General features: G+C 37.5%; 1 protein-coding gene across 4 annotated transcripts in view; it reads right to left on the bottom strand.

Annotated features, from left to right (window-relative positions):
* The window catches only part of Slob (Slowpoke binding protein), a 395,646-nt gene that overhangs the window by 129,546 nt on the left and 244,730 nt on the right, over positions 1–21,370 (bottom strand). For 2 of the 4 annotated variants that reach the window (XM_083117201.1, XM_083117202.1), the window contains exon 1: positions 13,026–13,479. The exons of the other annotated variants lie outside the window; for them this stretch is intronic. In XM_083117201.1, coding sequence (XP_082973327.1) covers positions 13,026–13,321 — 296 coding nt within the window. In that variant the 5' untranslated portion in view covers positions 13,322–13,479. Of the gene's footprint in view, positions 1–13,025; positions 13,480–21,370 lie in introns of those variants that run through there. 4 annotated transcript variants of the gene reach the window in all.

The raw sequence follows: 21,370 nt of genomic DNA, 5'->3' as shown, positions 1-21,370 counted from the left end.
TTGCACAGCTATCCCGATCTTTAGTTCAAGACGACGCAGTACCCCATTGTGAACTCCAGTATTTACGACCGTTCCATCACACCCTAGAACAAGAATATGGTTTAAACCTCCGGGCACTTCTGCTGTGATATAGTCGTAAATACTTTCAGCAATGGCCAGACTTGATCCTGAAGCTGGTGTAACATGACCAACGTAGCTAGATCCTGGTTGTTTCACCAAGGAATAGTGTTCCTCTACAATTGATCTTTGGTAGTATTTATCATCCTCCTTTTCTGTTGACAATGTTTTGTCACGTCGGCCATCGAAGTAAAGACCTGTTAAATGATCATTGTCAATGTCCGAACTCTCACTCTGAAATCGAGAAAGGCCATGCCTGAATTTAGGTGCAAGAGACAGTATAAAACCTAAAGACACATATTTTACATTATTATTACCTAAAAAACACACATTTTCGTACTTTTAATTTTGAAAACTTATTTCTTAATTCTTATATCTAATAGTATGCGAGTGTATGACAATTCTGGTTTATGTTTAATAAATGTTAGTTAAATAATGAAAAAACAGTGTATTTGTCGATTTTTGGGTAATTTCAGGCCCCTTGCCAGAACAGAACATATTGTCCGTGGGGCGCCAAATTTTGCACTGTAATTAACCATACATAGGTGCAACTTTTGCACACTACCGCAAAGTGCTGTGAAATTTGAAAAAAAATTCAAAAAAAAAAAATTGCCGATTTTACTAAATTTTTTAAATTTCACGTCCCTTGCCAGAACAGAAGACATTATCCTAGGGTGGTGAAATTTTGAACAGAAGTTACTTATGTATAGAGGCAACTTTTCCGCTCTACCCCAAAAGCATCATAAAAAATTTGCTTTTTTCGATCCCCCCTAATGTCTATTGTAAGCAATGTCATCTTCCTTGAAGGCTGCATCGAGAGGATTAACTCCCTTGTCTCCCCTCTTCAATCGCTTGTCAAGTTTGGTACCTGGACCACAGTACTGATAGCCAGGAACATGTACCTCAAATGGCAGTTTATTAATAATATCATTAACTAAGCCTTTACCCTCTGCCATGTTCCAGAATTTAGGTGGTAGAGTATTGATAATTTTAATCAAGTATCCTATGCCTTTAGGATCATTTGCAATAAAAGTAGCTAGCTTGTTACTAATCATATCTACAATACCCATCTTCTCATTATAAAAATTATTATTTCCAGCATTCTCTTCCCCTGCTATCACCAACAGCCTGTCTATAAGTTTTCTTCTATCATTAATCCACACAAACTCTTTAGCTAAAGTGTTATATTGCTTGATACCACTTCCAGTCTTGAGTTGGTTCCAGATGGGCTTGATAAGGTTCTTGTACTTGTCTCCACTACTTGATTTAACTCTGTTCTGACTAGCATCGTTGTTTTGATACAAGGCATCAGATAGTATAAGAATATCTGAATAACTTTGATAGTCTTCTTCAGTAAAATGTTTTGGTTGCTTCTTGGTTAAGAGCTCCCATAGACCAGGGGTACCAGGGTACCTTGACCAACTGTTTTTATCACCCAAATTGACTTTTATGTTGTCCCCCTCGAATGTCACTCTAGACTTCCCTATTTTCCAAACTGCTCCTTCATTAGGTTTCATAGTAGGGTACAGTCCAAAGACCTCATCTTTCTCAAACTTGCCTGTACTCAAATAATCCCTTGCCAAGGGCCCCAACTCAATTTTCTTCTCTGATTCTTGTTGTATAGCTGGTCTAGGAGGTTCTTTAAGTGCTAAAGGTGTGTGAATGCTAGATAAGGGGGTAGGAGGGAAGTCTGCATAGTTTTTAGCAGTGAGAGGCACCAAATCATTGATGAGATCTTTATTTTGCTCTGTGATGCTTTTAATTTCTTTACCAAGACCACTGATAGCATCTATAATAGGCTGATCTTGATGCTTGCGCTGCTCATAAAAGCCTCTGTTCTCATCCTTCCACCCCTTGAAGCGTTTAGCAAGATACTCATGTAATTTTAAATTATCTTCAATTTTATGTTTTGACATATTTATATTTTTTGATTGATGGTTATTTATAATGTTTCGACGTTCAAAAAGTCGTTGATTTTATTTCTAAATTTCCCATTGCTAGGTTTTCTTGTCATGTCGATCGTAGCAAATCCAAAATCATCGCTGTTCCAGCATGAAGAGCAGAATTTTGAAAATTGATTATAATTTAAATCTCCCCCAACATAGTCATCGTAAACATGTTTCAGATTAGTATGATCTTGGCGAAATAAACAAATTAAATTTGTATTATCTCTTAATAACTGCTTGGGAATCTTGGAGTAAGTTTGAGCTAAGTAAAAGCAATCTATTTCCCTATGTCTACCCTGTGTAAAGAAATTTCTTATCTCATTCTCATTTTCTAGAATCACATCATCAAAAACAACAACAGAATTCTTCAAACAGTGATCGAGAGGTTTTATTTTTGAATCAAATGTAGATATGTTAAGTCCCTCATACACCTTCATGAGTTGCTGGTATTTTGGTTGTTCTAAACTTCTTGAAAATACATACAAGTGTCTATTTTTCCAGTGTAACCAGTTAGGGGCCAGCAAAAAATTATCTACAAGCAAGGTAGTCTTCCCACAACCTGAAGGCCCTACTATGAGGCATCTTATGTGATCAGGAAGCAACTCACCATTTCTCTTAGTAGTTTTTGCTATATCTGGCAATCGCTGTACAACATTCCATGTTGGTGTCAAAGAATAACTTTGTCTGCATCTATCCAACTTTTCTCTGCTAATCCAAGCCATTTAACATAAAGTTTATTATTCTTTTTAAGTAATACTTTTTCAATTAGATATGTGTCTGGATATTTTGTTTTACTGAGCTCCTCTTCATAAAATCTCCCTTTTAGTATTTTATTGCTACTATCTTTTATCATATAGGTATTTCTATTCCCTGGCAAAACTTGAACTATAGTGAATAACTCTGTAGAAAAATTCTTAGTAAATCCCTTCTCGAATAAATGTTTAAATTTACTAATTCTTACTTGTTCTCCTATTCTGAATTTTGGTTTCTTAATTGTATGTTTATATTTATTACAGTAAACAGTAGAAATCAATCTTGCCTCATCAGCTTTGGTTACCTCAGCTGGTTTCATGTGAATAGTACTGTGTACTGAGTTATTATAATTATGAACTAGGCTAGGTAAAATATCTATCCACTTGTAATTACCCTGTAGAGTAAATTGCCTCCACATTAGATGTTTTAATGTTCTATTGAACCTTTCCACTATACTTGCTTTGAGATCACTATATGTAGAATAATGTTTAATATTATACTGTTCCATTAACTTGCTAAATGTAGAATTATAAAATTCTTTTCCTCTATCTGTCTGTAGATATTTTGGTATCCTGCCTTTGCTAAATATCAATTTAAAAGCTTCAACAACACAAGCACCTGTTTTGGATTTTAGGGGAATTGCCCATGCATACTTACTAAATGTATCGATAACTGTAAGCATGTACTTGTAATTATGATTTATCTTATGTAAATTTTTCAAAGTTCCTGTTGACATTTCTATCAGATCTGCTTGAAACAGATCATCTATACCCTTTGTCACCACACTCAATCGCTTGTAGTTGCGACGAGCTGGCTTATGTAATTCATAAACTATATCTTGTCTTGACATCTAATGGTATAAGAGAATATGACATAAAATGGATTATCCTCTGGGTATAACTGTTTCACTTCAAATAATAATTGATCACCTGCTTCTACATTAAAAACAGATAATTGTTCATCCTCATGTACTTTATATCTTTTTGCAGATTCATCCCAGTATGCAACAGGTATCTGAAGTGCTCTATGAACACCATCTTTTCTTTGTATGTTGAACTGTGGTACTTCAAAATGCTTACCACTCTTCAAGTAACCAAATTTGAGAAATTTAATATTACCATCGAGGAAAAATTCATGAGACTGATTGTATGGGTACAATTTGTAAACATTGCCTGCATTGACATATGTCCAGCGACCTCTAGTATTTGGAATACTCTGTAGTCTAACAATATCAACAGTAAAAAAATGTTTTAATTCTTGTTCCTCCAACCTGCTTAATATTTGTTCCAGGTGTTCCTCTATGGTTTGTACTACTTCACTGTAGCTAGGTTTGATTCTCACATCAACATACAATCGTTTGAACTCTTCCTTGAGGTTGTGGAGTTGTGTGGTGAAATTAGATAATGCTGATTCTTGAGTAGATTCCAGAGTAGCAAGCTGTAGCTTGATGTTTGATATAATCTCTTGTAAACTCTCTACAAGTTTCAATTTGGTACTCTGGCTTGCAAGATCGTGCACTTGATTTTTGATTTCCACAAATAATGCATGAAGTTCATTGATTATCTGGTTGGTAGGTAAAGTATTAATAGTATTTTGAATTACACCAATCTCTTCCTGTATGTTTTTGATGTCCTCTGACTTGAGAATTCTATTCACTGCTCTTTTTACAGATCTTAACTCTTGGGAAGTGGGCAAATTAGCTACAGTGTTTTGAAGTGTGGTCAAGGCTTCTTTCACAATATTTAACTCGCTGGCATCTGCAACACTGCTCAAGGCATCCTGAAGGTGCTTTAAGTCATCTTGGGTTGGCGTAGATTGCTGTAATATTTGCAATTTGTTCTGAATGTTATCTATGAGATGGTGAAAATGCGATAATTCAGTTTCGGTATTCAGATTTTCCAATTTGGTGATTTGTTCTTGAATAATGTTTAAAGTTTCGGTTATACTTGGCAACTTGAATTCTAAAGTTTCTTGTACATTTGTTAATTCATTTCTCATAGTAGTCAAAGTATCCTCAATGTGAGCTATGGTACCCTGTATCTTACCAAAATCTTCATAAGTTTCTAACTGTAGCTTGATATTGGCAACGCTGCGTGCGATAGCATTTAATTCTGAAGATGAAGGAAGATTATCGATAAAATTTTCTAATGTTTGTAGTTTAGCTTGAACTTCTGCTATAGCTGTATGCAACTGATCTGTTTGGAGTTCAGTTTTAATATTTTCCAGTGAAGGGATCTCAAAAGATTGAAACTGCTCTTGTAATTCTGCAATACTGGCATTGAGCTGTTCATATTCCCCCTGAGTTTCGATATTTTGAATAATAGAAAGCAGTTCTGTGCGAAGAGTATTCGCTTGATTGTTTAATTCTTGTTTTAATTGCTCTGTAGCAGTTGTTTGTATTTGTCTAAATTTCTCAAGTTCAATTTTCAATTTGCCTACACTCTCCCCCAAGCTTTGAAGGTTGTCTATGGATGCTAAATTTGTATATTTTTCAAGTAGGGATTTGAGTTCACTATCAATTTTCACTATGGGGTTAATCAATTGAGTTTGGAGATTAGTAATCTCTGTTTGTATATTTAAACTTAGTGAATTCTGTAAGATTAACAAGTCAGCTTTAAGCTTTTTTAATCTTTCATCTAGTCTGGCAATGTCACTTGAATTATCTGGTATTTCTTGTCTTCTTCTGTTTCCAAATATATCCATTATGTATATTAATTTTGAATATGTATTATTTAATTTTATTTTTTATTCACGGTATTTTTATATATTCATGAGAGAATAAATTAATTTAATTTCCATGAAGAAGGGGATTAACTTGTCATACTCGCCAATAATTTCTGCATAGAGATAATCATCTTTCTCTACATCGTATGTGCTGTCGGGGTTCATATTATTGTGTTTAATTCTATACAGATTTCTACCTATATGTATATTTACCCCCGTAGGGGGCCTCCCTTCCCCCGTGCTAGAAGAAACAGATATTTGAATTTTACCTGTGACAGGAATTCTGTAAGATGCAAGATTATTATTGAACACAAGCAATTGTTTCCCTGTATCCTCATCAACCTGATACCAGATACTATTCAGATGGATGATAATTATTCCTTTTAATTGGCAATGAATTTCTTTAATTACATCCATGTTTACAGCTGTTTTCTCTACAGGTTTAATATGTTTCTTAAATCCAAACAGGTTCATTGGCATTATTTTTCATTGGGTTATTTATTATCATGAAATAAGTATCAGAACTTTATGCCCAAGATGCAAAAAATGGGTGTGGGTGAACTTGGACCAAGATGCAAGAGAGATCATGCAACACACCCTTGACACAGAGTCGCATGATTGCACTTGATGTTAAGTGCCCGATAGAGGCAAGTTACACTGTATAACCGGAAGTGGACCAGAAATGACCGGAAGTGGACCGGAATTAGACCGGAAGTGGACCGGAAGTGAGTGTAAGTGGCCTCTTGCAGAAGGGTATCCTCTTGCAGAGGGGTGGCCTCTTGCAGAGGGGTAGGCATAGCCTTAAATTGCACTTCTTAAGTGCCTGATGACAAGTTACACTTGTATAACCAGTTATAACCAGTTTAGCCCAAGATGCACTGTTCGCTACTGGGAAATAACATGTTCTAACATGCATGTTCCAAGATGCAAGATGGGCACATGACACATCCCGACACAGAGTCACCTGATTTTGCCTTAAATTGCACTTGTTAAGTGCCTGATGGCAAATTACACTTGTATAACCAGTTATAACCGGTTTGTTTTTAAATGCCTGTTTTCTATCTACTGGTGGCGTCAATGTGGTTCCCCCTTGGCCAGATAACGATTGGTCATCGCCAATTTCAAATTCCATGCCGCAGTGGCCTTGTACTGAGGGTGTTAAGTGACTTATTGAGCCACCCTGTAGACTAGCGCCTGGACCATGGTCTGTGTTTTTGTGTATTGCTCATGTGTGTTTGTGATTGTCCTTTTATCATTTTTATCTAATTGCCATTCATTCTTGTCGTCGATAAGCCAAAAGTTGCAGAAAAGCTATATATACCATAAATCAGATACGAACGAACTGACACTTCTGGGTTGTAACATCTTCAACGAAAGCAAGCCGATTGGGTTGTTACAACAAGGAAGTACCGTGACTATGTAGTGCAAGTAATTTGCAAATACAGTAAATGTGATACAGATGAGAAAGGAAAGTAACGTATATCCCTCTCTATTGTATGTCTTCCACTCACCACTGAAAACTAATCCAAGAACCAAATGAAAGTGTTTTCATAACTATATTACACGGTTTCCCAGGTACTTCGAATGGATAAAGATCCAAGGCAATTTAAAACATAACTCGTGATTTCGTGTTTTAAAAGTTGAAGTAATATTGTTACTACTTATTACACTTGAATTAACAAAATTATATTCTCAAACACACATAATAGATTCTAAATTTGACTTAGAATGTTGTAGATTCAGATTCTATGCTACAGAAGGTTGTTCGGGATCTCTGGTGACGGTTTTGAAAGCCGCTGGCGGCGCTGTTATGAACGTCAGTCCGTCCAAACAGTGCATGATGAGTCATGTCAGTACCGAGAACGCGTGTGCAGAGTGTTGTGCCATTTACCTACAACGATGCCGAAGAAAATTAAACCATACTGGGAGGGCTACATAACAGCCCTTTCCGATGCTAAATATAGCTATTCGGCAATCAAAGAAATGTGCAAGGAGCGTGGTTTTGTGATATCGAAGAACGGGATCGGTGCGGTATTGAACAAAAAGGCAAAGGCCGACTGGGCCTAATTCCACAGGGGAATAAACAGGCAAATCCACGAGCATCTACGAGTCGTACACCGGACATAGTGAGAAAAGGGAAGGCCCTTGTGTCAGGTGGTAACCCTGCCCCCCAAAGGAGTATCGCACGTAAGTTGGGAATGTCTGTGTCAACAGTGAACACCATAATCAAGAAGGACCTGCAACTAGAAATGCGGCATAAGCGGCGAGTTCACGAGCTGTTGCCTCGTCACATTGGGGAACGTCGCACGAACGCTAGAAAGCTCTATGAGACCTATCTTGCAGGTGAGAGATGGAAAAATGTGGTGACATTAGACGAAGCATATGTCTACCTTAGAGACTGTCACAAACACCGCGCGATTTACTACCGCCCTCGCGACAAAAACAATTATCAAACATTGTATCGAGAATACCAGGAAAGTTTTCCACGGGGTTTCATGATTATCTCTGGATACTGCTATAATGGCAAGCTAGCAATTCGCCGTGTAGCTAATAATGTGAAGGTGAATTCCACGTAATATCAGGATGAGGTTTTAACACCCATTTATAACATAGATATCCTGGCACTGTATGGGGGAGCCAAAAACCAGGTCTGGGTGCACCAAGATAAAGCATCGAGCCATACCTTACCGTTCGACTCGTCTGTTCTTACAGCGAATGGAGGTGGAAACTGCCATCCGTGCAATTCCTTACAGCGACATTCCGGTCAAGGCGCCAGATGGGTTACCCATGGACTTCTGTGCATTTGGACTCCTAAAACGGGCCTTAGGAAAGAGACGTCCACGCACTCTCAAAAGCCTCTGGAAAGCCTGTCAGGAGGAGTGGGAAAAGTTGGACATGATAACTCTTCGGAAAAGTCTGTTGCAATGGAAATTACGTTGTCGGGCTATAGTGCGGAATGCTGGTTTTCAAATTGAGCATTATCGTTGGTGGCGACATGGGTTTTCATGAACTTATCACCCTTCCAACATTGTCCTCAGAGATCCCGAACGACCTTCTGTACCTTTGGAGGCTATCTTCGATTAGGAATAACAGAGAATGATATCTGAGAACGACTATTGTCTCCGCCTGAAAAACTGATTAAATGACCGAATCTTAATATGAACGGCCGAGTAAGGATTTGAGAATGTTACATTCAAAAGCAAGTCAGCAACACTTCATCACACATCTCACCATTAAGTAGTTGTGTTTAAAAAGGGGGGGGGGGGAAATCTTCAGATGAGTATTTAGAAAGTGGATACCAACACGGCTTTGGCTCATAGTCCGGCACAACCATCTGTAGAGAATAGCTCTTTCATGCGACAGTATCTCATTAACTTACTAGTCATTAAGACTGAACTAATTAATCTTTAATCTGATAGAAATTCTCAGAAATTATAATTTTATTCCTTCTATAAGAACGAAGGGAATTTGCCATTTAATGGAAAGAAAGGGGCACATCGAAGCTGATTTTCAAAGTTTCTAGAAGATAATTCGGTTCAAGTAAAGTGCATACCAGAGTTTACCTAGTGAAGATGTCCGTACTACCAGATGGCGTTGACTGGTAGCTTTCGTAATATGCTACACTGCCAGAAGTCCTGGGTTCTAAACTCGAGTAACCCATGTGTTTTCTTGTCCCTTCACATGCTCATAGTCGCTATTAACCAAGAATGGCAGGAAAGCCACAAAAGCAAAATAAAATCTAAGAGTACAAAAATTAACTTAAAATTTTACACTGAAATGCTTACTTCTTATAAGCCTATCTGTTAAGCTACGTAGACGAGGACGCAAACTTAAAACAACATTAATTTAAGTAATTCGGAAAAAAAATACAATATATTAAGAAGCATTTTAATGGCGAAAATTAATCTTTAAAATAAGAAATGAAACAAAAAGCTACTTGCCATTATTTTAAAAATAAGTAGCTGTGGAAGACTGAGCTCAAAGTTCTCTACATTTTCAGCTCTTCCATTGAGAGTAGTAGTACCTAATGTGCATTAATATGTAAGAAATATATTTTGCTCGAATTAGAATTACTTCAGTGCTCTACAGTTCACTTCATGTTCACTATATCGTTTAATCTCAATAATCTCTCACAATTTCTGATTATATGTGCATGTGCAAATTACCTTCAAACAAATATGTATAATGGTGCTAAGAGACAAAATATTTTTGTTAAATGTCCGTAATGACTAACTCAAGGGAATCTTTCCTATTGACACTAAAAGTAAACTTAGCATTTATTATACAAAAATGAGACAAGGGGTAACAAATAGCCTTGTCGTCATGGACCTACTTAAAATTTCACATTCTTCTCTCTACAGAAAGAGTTCTTTATTTATTTCCAGCTTCAAGAATTGACCTAGTCTCTAACAATACATATAGCATTGTAATAAATATTGAATTTACTACTGGATAGTTGTCCACTATATCGCTTTTTAAAATTATTTTTTACGCGCGCTACGCATGTTTCACAGTAATTTTCTTTAGAAATTGATAATACTTTCATAGAACTTTCAATAAATAAAATTTTGCTTTAAGTCTTGAATCATTGAATAAAGGAAAATATATAGCATAATAATCAAAGCACCAGCGCACAAATGCGTGACTATATTTTCATGTCCAGTTTGCAATTTCATTCGGCAATCCTGCTTTTGTGCTGCTTTAATTCGTATATAAATATTTAGAACAAATTTTAACGCTTCCGTGTTTACAAAATGGATACGTTTAACCCTTAACCAGGCGCACCTCTTTCACCACCTTAAATAGGCGTGTGGGGGTAAATTTGACCCCCAAATATAAAATATTATTTGTAATCAAGTAAGATAGATATGCACCAAAAAATACTTTTATACGATTAAATTGACTATTTTCAAGAACTTAAAGTAGTTTTTGAATATAGAAAATACGTGCAATTAATTTTAATAAAATAATATGGACAGACATTGCATTTTTAACATTTCCAAACCCTTTCTTGCAATAGTTAAATCAAACTATAATAATGAGGAAAGTGTGGAATAAGCAATACAAAAAATATTTTTTGTAGGGTATACACTTCAAATATTTGTGTAAATTTAGCAATATCCATTTTTTAAAGAATACAAATAATTATTTTTAGTACGTTTTCCCAGGAAAACATTGAAGTTCCAATACATATCAATTTGCAAAATCTCAATTGTTTTAGACAACTAACTAAATGGGACTATTGTATTATTTGTTTAAATTATATATTATGTCAAATAAACTTGTCTTGTTTTTAAAACTTCATATTCATCGGCAAATTTTACATTTCTTTCCCTCACAGAATATCCCCGTATAATTTCTACGCACGTATTGGTATTTTCCACAATGATTCTCACAGTAGTGTTATCTATTAAAAGTGAAAATCCTCGATAGCAGATTTGGCATTTCTTGCAGTTGCAAGTGATCCAAGAAGACGTAAAACAATGTTCATTCTTATTTTGTGAACATTCGAACATGAGCAGGGAGCTTCTTTAAATCGAGTTATTTTGTATTTTCCCAGGAAATAAGTTTCATCTTCATCCAGGATATCATTCTCATCATCATGATTTGTCTTAGAATTAGAAATAATGTACTCACTCAGTAACATGATATTCTACAACATGATAAGATTTGGAGTCAATTATTCATCTTGAAGCACTTCAGATGAACTAGGTTCGAAATGTCCTCCAACAGCCACCCTATACACCCCTGCTGTCTTTCAGAGCTTTTGAACGATTCCTTAGAAAAATTAAACATTCACTTTAAAACACGGTCACATTACAGATCAAGTAAAAAACTGTTAAAATATTTCACTTACGAAGCACAGTAAGCGAAAGTTTTAAAATAATGAACAACCAAAAATCACATACGTAACTAGGCGCGTGGGGGGAAATTTGACCCCCATTAACTTTGAAACAGGTTCACCTTGCTGCAATTACACACACATAGAAGGAAACGACCTCGACTGTTGAATCAGACTGTTTTAGGAAGGTACTAGATAAGCTAGCACCGAAGCCAACCAACAAGTGTCTGGGCGTTAAGAAATACCTGCCTGGGGGTCAAATTTACCCCCGCGCGCCTAGTTAAGGGTTAACAAAACAATTAGTATTATTAATGTTTTTAAATCACAATTAATAACAACAATAATTACAATGGGTCAATTATACCTCAAAACATAAAAACACTGTGCCCAGTACAAAGATTTGCTTGATTATTTGCTTCACTTTCCTATCTTTGAAGCTAATGGCGATTATAGGAAATTATGATGATTAGATTAAATATATGGAGTAACAAAAACAATAAAATACCCATGCTCCGGCCGGAACTCGAACTCTGACCATCGGCGCCGATAAAAAGTGTTCATATGATATTTCGATTTTTCAGCGTCTTTTTACCGCATACGACATAAAAGTTGTGTGTTCTTGTGAAGAAAACGCCAGAAGAACCTAATACACCTTTAATAAAAGAAAAACGCATTTTCATTGAAGGCATTGAGAATCGATCATAGGAATGTTACTTTCTAAAAGTAACTCAATTACAGTTACTCTTACTCATTTCGAAATGAGATTCTGTTACTACCGTTACTATAAAATTAACTGTAGGTCACTTTTGCAGTTACTTTATTCTAGATAAACTATTGCTCCTGGAACGTGTTGCATGTGTGAACTGCAAGCGGCTATATCTATTTTTTTTAACTGATGGCCATGGACGTCAGCAGGAGTTTTCCATGGAGGTACAAGTCAGGTATTGTTTTCAGAGGGGGCAAACGAGGCTTATTTACCCCATAATAGTGTTACCCCCTCAAAAAAAACTACTTCTTCAGTTTGAAGTTATCATGTTCGTACAACGTCCTTACATTAATTAACAAATTACTGTGATTGAAATGAAATTGTTGGTGTGAAATATATAATTTACCGCTGATATTCATTTTCCAAAGGGGCTGTGGCCCCCATTGTCCCCCTTCCAGACTTCTATGCTGATGACAATCTAAGATTCACATAATTTTCATTAAGCTGAAATGTTTAAATAAGAAAAATAGGAATCAGAAGATTCAAAGTAAATATCTATGCATTCAATTTCTGTTTTCTTTTAGTGAACTATAATTTTGAAAGTACAGAAAAGTAACTTAATTTCGTTACTTGTTAGCCGAAAAAGTAACTGGTACAGTTATCAGCAATTTATTCACGCTGTCCCAATACACCCGAAATTTTCTCAATACCCCCTAAAATTTTTCACAAAGGTCTAATTTATGGTAATTTCGGCTCAAAATTTACCATTACACCCCAAAAACGAGCTTACACTCCCCCAGATGGAAAATTCCGTATAAAACAATGACAGTTACTCATTTCAAAAAGTAACTAGTTATCACTAATTGAAAAAAGTAACTTACTTGTAAGTCCAAGAAACTTGCTACTTCCAAAACACTGCAGAGAATAAACCTGTTACCTGAGAGGAAGCGACAATTTCCTGTCCACCATAGCCGTGACGGTGGGCAGGGCGGCTGGCATGTGACGCCATGGAAGCAAGGACGAGAGGAATCGGGTGACACCGGACGGAGCCTTGGCGGGCGGCTCCGTGTCATCCAGCGAGATGTCCGAGGGCGGCTTCTTCGGGTGATGCCTCAGCAGCCTCCTCGGCGGCCGGTCGTAGTTCACGTTGGGTCGGCGACAGTTAAACCTGTCGTGGGCGTCCCGCAGGTACGGGTTGCCGTCGGCCAGGCGACGTCTGTAGTTGTCGAACATGACCACACTGAGATCACAGCGGGGAAGGGACTGTCACACACGCATCCGTCGACACGTTGACGCACCCGAGACATTCAAAACTGCGAGAGAGGAGCACTTGAAGAGCGGGAAAAAGGATCCGAGGGCACACGACCGCTCTTTCGTTTTCCCAACCGACGACGGTGTCTGTCTTGGTAACCAACGGCACGAAGTCGTTCATAACATTAAAGGCTGCGCGCTCCTCCCGACGGCCTATGTGACGTCATAAAGACACGCAAGGCCGACAACAATGATTTGATCGGTTTGCTGCAACAATGCGTTTTCTTCCCCGAGAGGTCCCCCCCCCTCACGTCTTTTTTTTTCCATAATGGCGTGCGGCCTAATATCCTCCCACCTTCCTCACCCGCCCCCCGCGCACTCTTGCCGACCTACCGCCTTCCCATGCTAGGCGCTGTTTGACAATTGACTGACGAGCACCGAGGTGATCAGATATTCTTCCCCATGGCGATACGGGGGCACGGGGGGCTTGATGGGGCTGCCCGGGGGAGTGGGAAGCTGTAAAAGCGAAGATGATGTTTGACTTGAGTCAAGAAGACTTCGGTGATTCCCCATAAATCGGCACGTGTGAATGGAAGGCCGTTGCTCCACGTTGCAAACTTTCAGCGTGAAAAAAAGAAAAGAAAAACAATTACTGGAGAACGTTCCATCAAACTCGGTTATCAGCACGGGCTAACCTTGATTGTCCAACTGAAAAATCAATAAAATAACGGAATATCGATAAGAGCACGAATCCACTTAGGTCCACCACAGAATGCAGAGCATAAAACACATGTGTTACCACATGACCTCAAACATGCATGTGAGGAGAGTACACTATCGTCGCACAACACTGATGGCAGATAAAATGCTTTTCGTGCTTTATTAAGAATTACTAATGTACAAATTTAAAGGCATAAACTGAAGGTCAATATGGTTCGTGTCTGACGTGCTGGAAGTTAATAACGATATGACGAGAAAAAAGAACAAAAGAAATTCTATTAGTTCGCCATGAGCGTATTTCCGTACAGAGGTTAGTGGAACGCCTTCGGGTAAATATAAGTTCGGATCTGTTGTTCCTCCTCAAATTTACAATCTGTCCTGGAAATCTCTGGAGCAAGCGAACGAAAACAAGTTTCTGCGCAAATAGTGACTCGAGAGGGCTCTACTAATGAAAACGGAAGTGAGTGCTTGGAGGGGAAACGCGGATGCAGCTACCAGCAGTTTATACCAGCGTACATTGCATTGTTATGACCAGGCGCTTTCTCCCCTTCTCTACAGTTATGCGTGGCCTTGCTCCATAGATTCCCGAGACAGAGTGTATATCGCCAATTCAAAGTGTGCCCAGTTATTTATGGAGGTGGAATCATTACTTCAGTCATCCAAAGGAAATTAAGGTTGGGCTCTAAAATGATATAAAGTATAGCGCTGATAAGCAAGAAATTGCATCCTTTACGAATATATCCTTCCCCTTCACGAATACTGCTCAGAGATGTAGAAAGAGACAATAAATGAAATAGAATACTGCCATACGGCAATTGAAGTGTAGTTATTTGCCAATTTTACTCCTCCCCTTTTCAAATTAATATTTTTTTCACCACCATTATGTTTGTCTTGATTGCTAGAGTTGTCTATAAACATAATAAAATAATTGAGCATACTCTATCACTCAAGTTCAGTTCTTTCCCTTCGATTAACACAAATATATTATGTATTAAATGTTTGGACCATATCCATACTACTGCAACATATCAAATGACTAGGAAAACAAACTAGCATCCAAGTCATGCATAGACATTCAGAAGGGAACCTAAGCTCATCGACAATTTTCTGTGGTTTACTCCAGTCCTATTTGAATGTTGTGGAAAAACATGACGGAATTCTTCCATTACAATGGCCAATCTTTCATTTTATTCAAGGTATAATCAAATTGACAGAAATATGTGCCACGGTAAACCCTAACACAGAAGAAATTGCATATTGTGAGTTGATTTGCTCAGCCAACCATGCTCACATTTCTTAAACCTATATTTCTGTTGCAAATTTAATTTCAAGATTGTGAAGTAGCTAACGCTTTTCGGTTCATAAAATCAAAGCATTCTGCACGATTTGTGCGCACTTTTGTTAAAAGGTAAAGCAAGAAGTGAATGTATGCACGTGTCTGATCAAGGTCGATACAGGCTCATTTAAAACTTTTTGCAAAGCGATGCATCAAATCGTCTTTCGGTGTTTGTCACAATCATTAACTGACGTGGTTGGCAATTCCCTGTAGACACAACAAACGCGAAGAAGGTTTTCAGTTCAGAACAACGACCAAGTCTTTCTGGAGCCGCCAGGGAAAGAGCTAAATTATTGATTCGCGTACCTAATCACGAAATTCCCTATAGATTTGCTGTTTCATGGCATTTCTCAACTGTTTTATTCTTCCAGGGGTTTCCAATCAAGTGAAAAACTAGAGAAAATATTCCCATTAAAATTTCACCAATATTTACTGAAAAGACGTAGCACTTTCAAACATCCAGATGCGATAGTGCTATAAAAGTATACATTGTCTACGTATAAGAGAAGGTAATGTGCCTGGAAGTTAAGAAATACAAACTTGAAAGGAAACATTCTGTCCTATTTAGTGAACGTACTCCATATATGCACTGAATGCAAATATTTACTAGTGTCTTCAGATGTGCACCATGTGTTTACCGTACCGAACGTTCTGTTTAAACAGTGATTGTCAAGAGTGGGAACTGGTTATATTTTTTCATTGCATCAAATGTCCTAAAATAAGACCAAGGGAAGGCCAATTAAATCATCAACAAGCAAAAATAGCAGTAAAATAAGTCTCCCACCTTTACAAAAAATCTGGGCGCACTACTAATAATATGCAATTGAAATTTGAAGATAATTTTTTAATAAAAACTTCAGTTTTGGTTCAAGCTTATTTCTTAATATACGCACTCGACATACGCGCGCTTTCTTTACAGTTGATTTTATATTATGCTTATTCATTCCTTGGTTAGCTAAAAAGGAACGTAACATATCTCTAGTGGAGTAAGTTTCAACAATCTTACATAACCTAACTTCTACTTCTTATTTCAATATCCTGCAACTTATCTAGCTCCCTACATCCCACTTGTGCATACGATCAATCCTCATCGTGACTATTAACGTAGTAGTACGTACAAATATGTGATGTAAACTTATTATTACAAGTTAATTTAGCTATGTCGAAGTATTCGAAGCAGAAAAATTAACTCGTAGCACTCATAAGTATTCGCAACTAACATTTGTCCTTATGATTTTGTCTTGTGTGATAAAGAACGTAAAAGGTATTCAGAAAAATGCCTGAGTTTGAATTTTTTTTTAAAAAAGTAGGATAATTCGATTATTTTATGTTTTATTTTATATTTTATTAGTTATTTTATGTGTAACCTGAGTAACGTAAATGTTAGGAAGCGATATCGGAAACGATCATCTGGAAAGTATTAAACTCTGAAATCCTCTTCTTGCAGGGCAATTCTTCGGCGGGATAAAAACACAGACGGAAGATTCTCGCAGACGAATTCAGAGTGAATGCTAATGATGCGAAACTCATTAAGCTGAAGATGCAATTTAGCTGTGAATACAAAGAGCTACTCCACAAAAGGAAAAGGTGGTTCTACGCATTTCGCTGAATCCTTAAACTTCAAAGACTTCGATAACAAGAAAGAGCGAGTGCAGAATTACTTGGTTCAAGTACTGCAATTTTCTTGGAAATTTTTGCGCATTGGATAAGGGCAAATAAAGCCTTTTTGTTAGCTCTCTGTATATTCATCCAGCATGCGCTGGATGTGATTCGTCGCTCAAGAATTATAGCAACACTAATTCACTACCAACACTGTCGATGTTAATTATTTTTTAATGTTACTTTATTGATTGAATGAGTTTTTCTTCGTTTTTCTGCCACTTTTGGCTAATCGCGAAGATGAGGATGAGTGATGATATGATGAAATTGAGGAAGATATACTCACAAGGAATATCCATGCGCAGACGGGATTTGATGTCTGATGTCGTACCCACTCCGCCACGGAGGTCGGCTGAATGTTACTTTAATAAATTAAGCATTTACTGGGCTTTTAAGCTTTTACTGTAAATTATTTAGAGGCAGGAATTTTGCGAGTTGAAGTTAACAACACTCTTGAGAAATATTTTTTTTCTTTCAGACTAAAGCTCAGGCTAAGTACACATTTACAAAAAGACTTGTTTAGGACAATAGTAAACTTCACAGGATGACATTGAGTTTAGTGTTTCTATTAACAAATACAATAATAAAATTAGATTCGCCGAATTGTGGGCTAGGTGCTTTGCACGACGTGCTAAGTTGGTTGTTAATCATGTAAAAAAAGATGTGTGTGTGTGTGTGTCTATATAATTTATTATATGTCTATGTTTATCTATGTGTGTGTGTGTTTTTGATTGATTGATTGATTGAGTTGGTGTTTTAAGTCCACTTTATGCACAGTAAGGCTAATCGGGACTGGACCTACAGATTAAAGTGGGATCCGAACCACTATGCGCCTCCACCGGGAATCGAACCAGGGTCATGTGTGTATGTAAAGGAGGCAGGAGGGAGAGATGTTGAGGGAGGGTGTGCATGTGTGTACACGTTGTAAATTTAAATGTAACATTATGATACTACCTTCTGTAATTTGAGGCTTGTCTCTGTTGAAGGGAAATAAATAAATCACAAACATCCATCCTCATTGCTACATTCGTTCTGCATTACATTAATGTGGCAGATTAATATCACGAATAAATATGGCATCTCGAAAGCAACGTAAAAAGAGAGTTAAACTCAAAGTTAATTAAGATTAAATCCATGTGGGAGCGATGTTGATATTTGAAGTGCTCACTCCTGTTTTTGCTCGCCTGCTTATCCCTTTGCACATCAGAATCTTCCCTCTTTTAGCTTTCACGGGTAACCAGAAAGAATTCAGGATATTGATTTGTTCTTTCTCCTCCTCTTCCAATCGATATGTTGAAGAAATGTCAACGAGAATAATTTACCATCTCTTGCCTGCCAGGTAGGCAAATGGGCGGGGAAAGTTTGCTTAATGGCCGACGTTTTATTTTCCGCATGCGTACGATAAAATCTTAACCATAGCACTAACCTTTGCGGCGCTATTGTGACCATATTTTCCCACGTTTAAGAACACAGGAAGGCTGTGGTTAAGACATCAATTAAACAAGAATTCGAGGGGAAAGGTGAAAAATAAAAGGACTACCTGAGGAACTGGAAGAGTTCTATATATCAAAACAGAGGAATGCACGTGGAGCTCAGGTTATAGCGTGAAATGAATGTGCAATACAAGAGGAAGAGGGAACAAATGCCCTTACTTGCTGCAAAAAGCATGGAAACATGTAAAGAATAGGGTGTAAGGGTTGACCCTTTTAAAAGAGCACTCAAATGTCAACCTCATTTCACTTCCACGTAGTACACACCGGTAAATTGCATTTCAGCAGGGCAACGAGGCTCTGGCGTCTGGACCTACAACCAGTGTAATCATCTGTAGGGTTGTGTGTTGTCCTTATATTTGATGAGTGCCCCTTTACAGCCTCAACTTTTAACCTGGGTAAGAAGGCTTTAGTCCTCAGATACACGTGTTGATTTTAGCTAAGGGTCCTGTATAATGTGACGAATGTGCACTCACAATTTTAATTTCAATCAATCGACGAAAGCATATAAAATACATGAAAGTAAAAAATGGCCTCAATGTTAGAATTTCTAAAGAACTCTTAAATATCACAGCATTTCCAATTCAATTCTCAAGTATCCAATCGATTTGTATTTTCTGTGTCCGTATTATTAACTGTTCTTTGTTAACTCAAATGCAGCCTATAAATGCAGTACTAGCCTTGTTGACCCAATTAACTTTTTGTAGAGGAGGTGAACTTAATGCACTGTACTAATGAATTCTACTGCCCAATTCGCTCCCAGTCCGGCACTGTATTTCTCCCAAAAGTTGATAGACTTTCCTTCAATTTGGAATATTCTTAATGTCAACAGGTGTTGGTAACTAAGGTGAGTTGCAAGATTAGCTATTTATTCCTTAAAATATTTCCCACTTGAACTAATTTTTCTTAGGTTTCCTGAAAATAATGTTCAGGTATTCGATTTAAGGAACCGATCTTTGAGCCTCAAGATAAGCTATTATACTCGTAAATGCGCATTTGCCTGTCGCGTTATACATTTTAGTGAATAATACACACATAATTAACCTTTCGATTACAGGACCCAATATCTTAAACATGAATGAATATGCGCACGTCGATTTTATTCTTAGTCGATAATTACAAAAAAAATCTTGTAATTTTCCGAAAGAATATTCATTTAAGGCGTACGACGTTGTATTTTATGCCTACAAAAACAACAAACTGCCGAAGTTAGGAATTAGTTCTGCAAATTTGTCACTGAAAAACTATTTAGAAAGGAGTAAATGAAAGTGCCTGCATTCGTACTGGAATTGTCCAAGATTGATACAAAAATACATTTCTAAGTGATCTTATGATTTGTGATGTTCCTCATCATCTGGGGTTGTTCAAAATTTAATGGCAGCGGTGAAGAATACCAATGGATTGATTGATTGATTTGTTGTTTTAAGTCCACTTTATGCACGGTAAGGCTAATCGGGACTGAACCTACAGTTTAAAGTGGGATCCGAACCACTTGTGCCTCCACCGGGTATCGGACCAGGGCCCCCTTGATTACAAGGCGATGAAGCTACTACTGTGCCATCGGGGAGGCCTAGAATACCAATGGACACTTAACATTAATATACTGTTTCCTCCTGATTATTAACAAAACAATAAATTATACATAAATATAAAGCTAACACAATAAATTCAGGGACTAGTCAATTTCCAAAGCCCCCAATCATGATTGGTATAAATGTGAAGAAAATTATAATAAATTCGTGTGCGGTTACAATTACGTTGTAAATTTGGTATGCAATCAATTCCCTCAAATCAATTTGTCGAAGATCAACAAGATTAATTATCCAAATACCCACATCGCTGATACCCCCCCCCCCTCACATGGAACCTCTGAAGAAAAAATAGCCTACATAAATGCTCTTTTAGCACAAATATACGCTTTGTATGGTATTTAAGGGAGATTTTAGACCGAAGCGACACACGACACATTCCACTAGGGAAGGAGCCTATCAGCATCAACGTTTAACACCGTAGCGATGTGACAGGCCGCACAAGCCTGCAATCTATTGGTGAAATCCTCAAGTGACACGTGTCGCCTGTCGCTTCGGTGTGAATACTCCCTAAGGGAAAATTCAATGCGAATGAAACGAAGGCCTAGTGGTGTAGTGGTAACGCTCTCGCCTTGTAAACAAGAGGTCTTGGGTTCGATCCCATTCGAATTCACATTGCACAGTGGTTGGGGTCCCACTTGAAACTGTAGGGCTAATTCGATTAGCCTCTCTGAATTATGCTCAGTGGACTAAAAACAAACTTTTTAATTAAACAGAACTTGTAGAAAAACTTTTACGTTTAGAAGAGTTATCGGTTTAGTGAAAATGTGTCATAAAATGCTATTTAATGTTGTTTAAAAATTAAATTTTGAAAAAGAAAAAATAGTATTTCACTTCAGCATCACATGAGATTCCGAAGCAATTTCGCTTCACTTTACCATCTTGACTAGTTTTTTCGCTTCGCTGTGTCGCTATTCGAAGCGAATGGCTTCTTCCATCAGGAATTCCAGAGGGAACGGAAGAAAAGAAAGCAGTTGTCGCTGCTGGATACATCAAGGATGGGATTTGCAGTTGCAAGAAGAGAGAGATGATTTCCCGACAACTTTAGCTGCATAGCGTTTGCTAATCGCTCTGCCAGAACAGAAAATGAACACGTCCGTATCCGTGGCGGATCGGTCAGCGTAACGTGCGACCAAGCCCCAGGTTCAAACCCTGGTCGGGCACCATTGTATCATTTACACTCATCGCGATTAACCCAATAAGTAGAAAAACGACTTACAATGACCAAAATAGAAAG

The sequence above is a fragment of the Lepisma saccharinum genome, chromosome 2 (genome assembly GCF_977018435.1).
Source record: "Lepisma saccharinum chromosome 2, izLepSacc3.1, whole genome shotgun sequence".
Classification (NCBI taxonomy): domain Eukaryota; kingdom Metazoa; phylum Arthropoda; class Insecta; order Zygentoma; family Lepismatidae; genus Lepisma; species Lepisma saccharinum.
The sequence above is the reverse complement of the archived record's forward strand: the minus strand, read 5'-3'. Positions and strand labels throughout refer to the sequence as shown.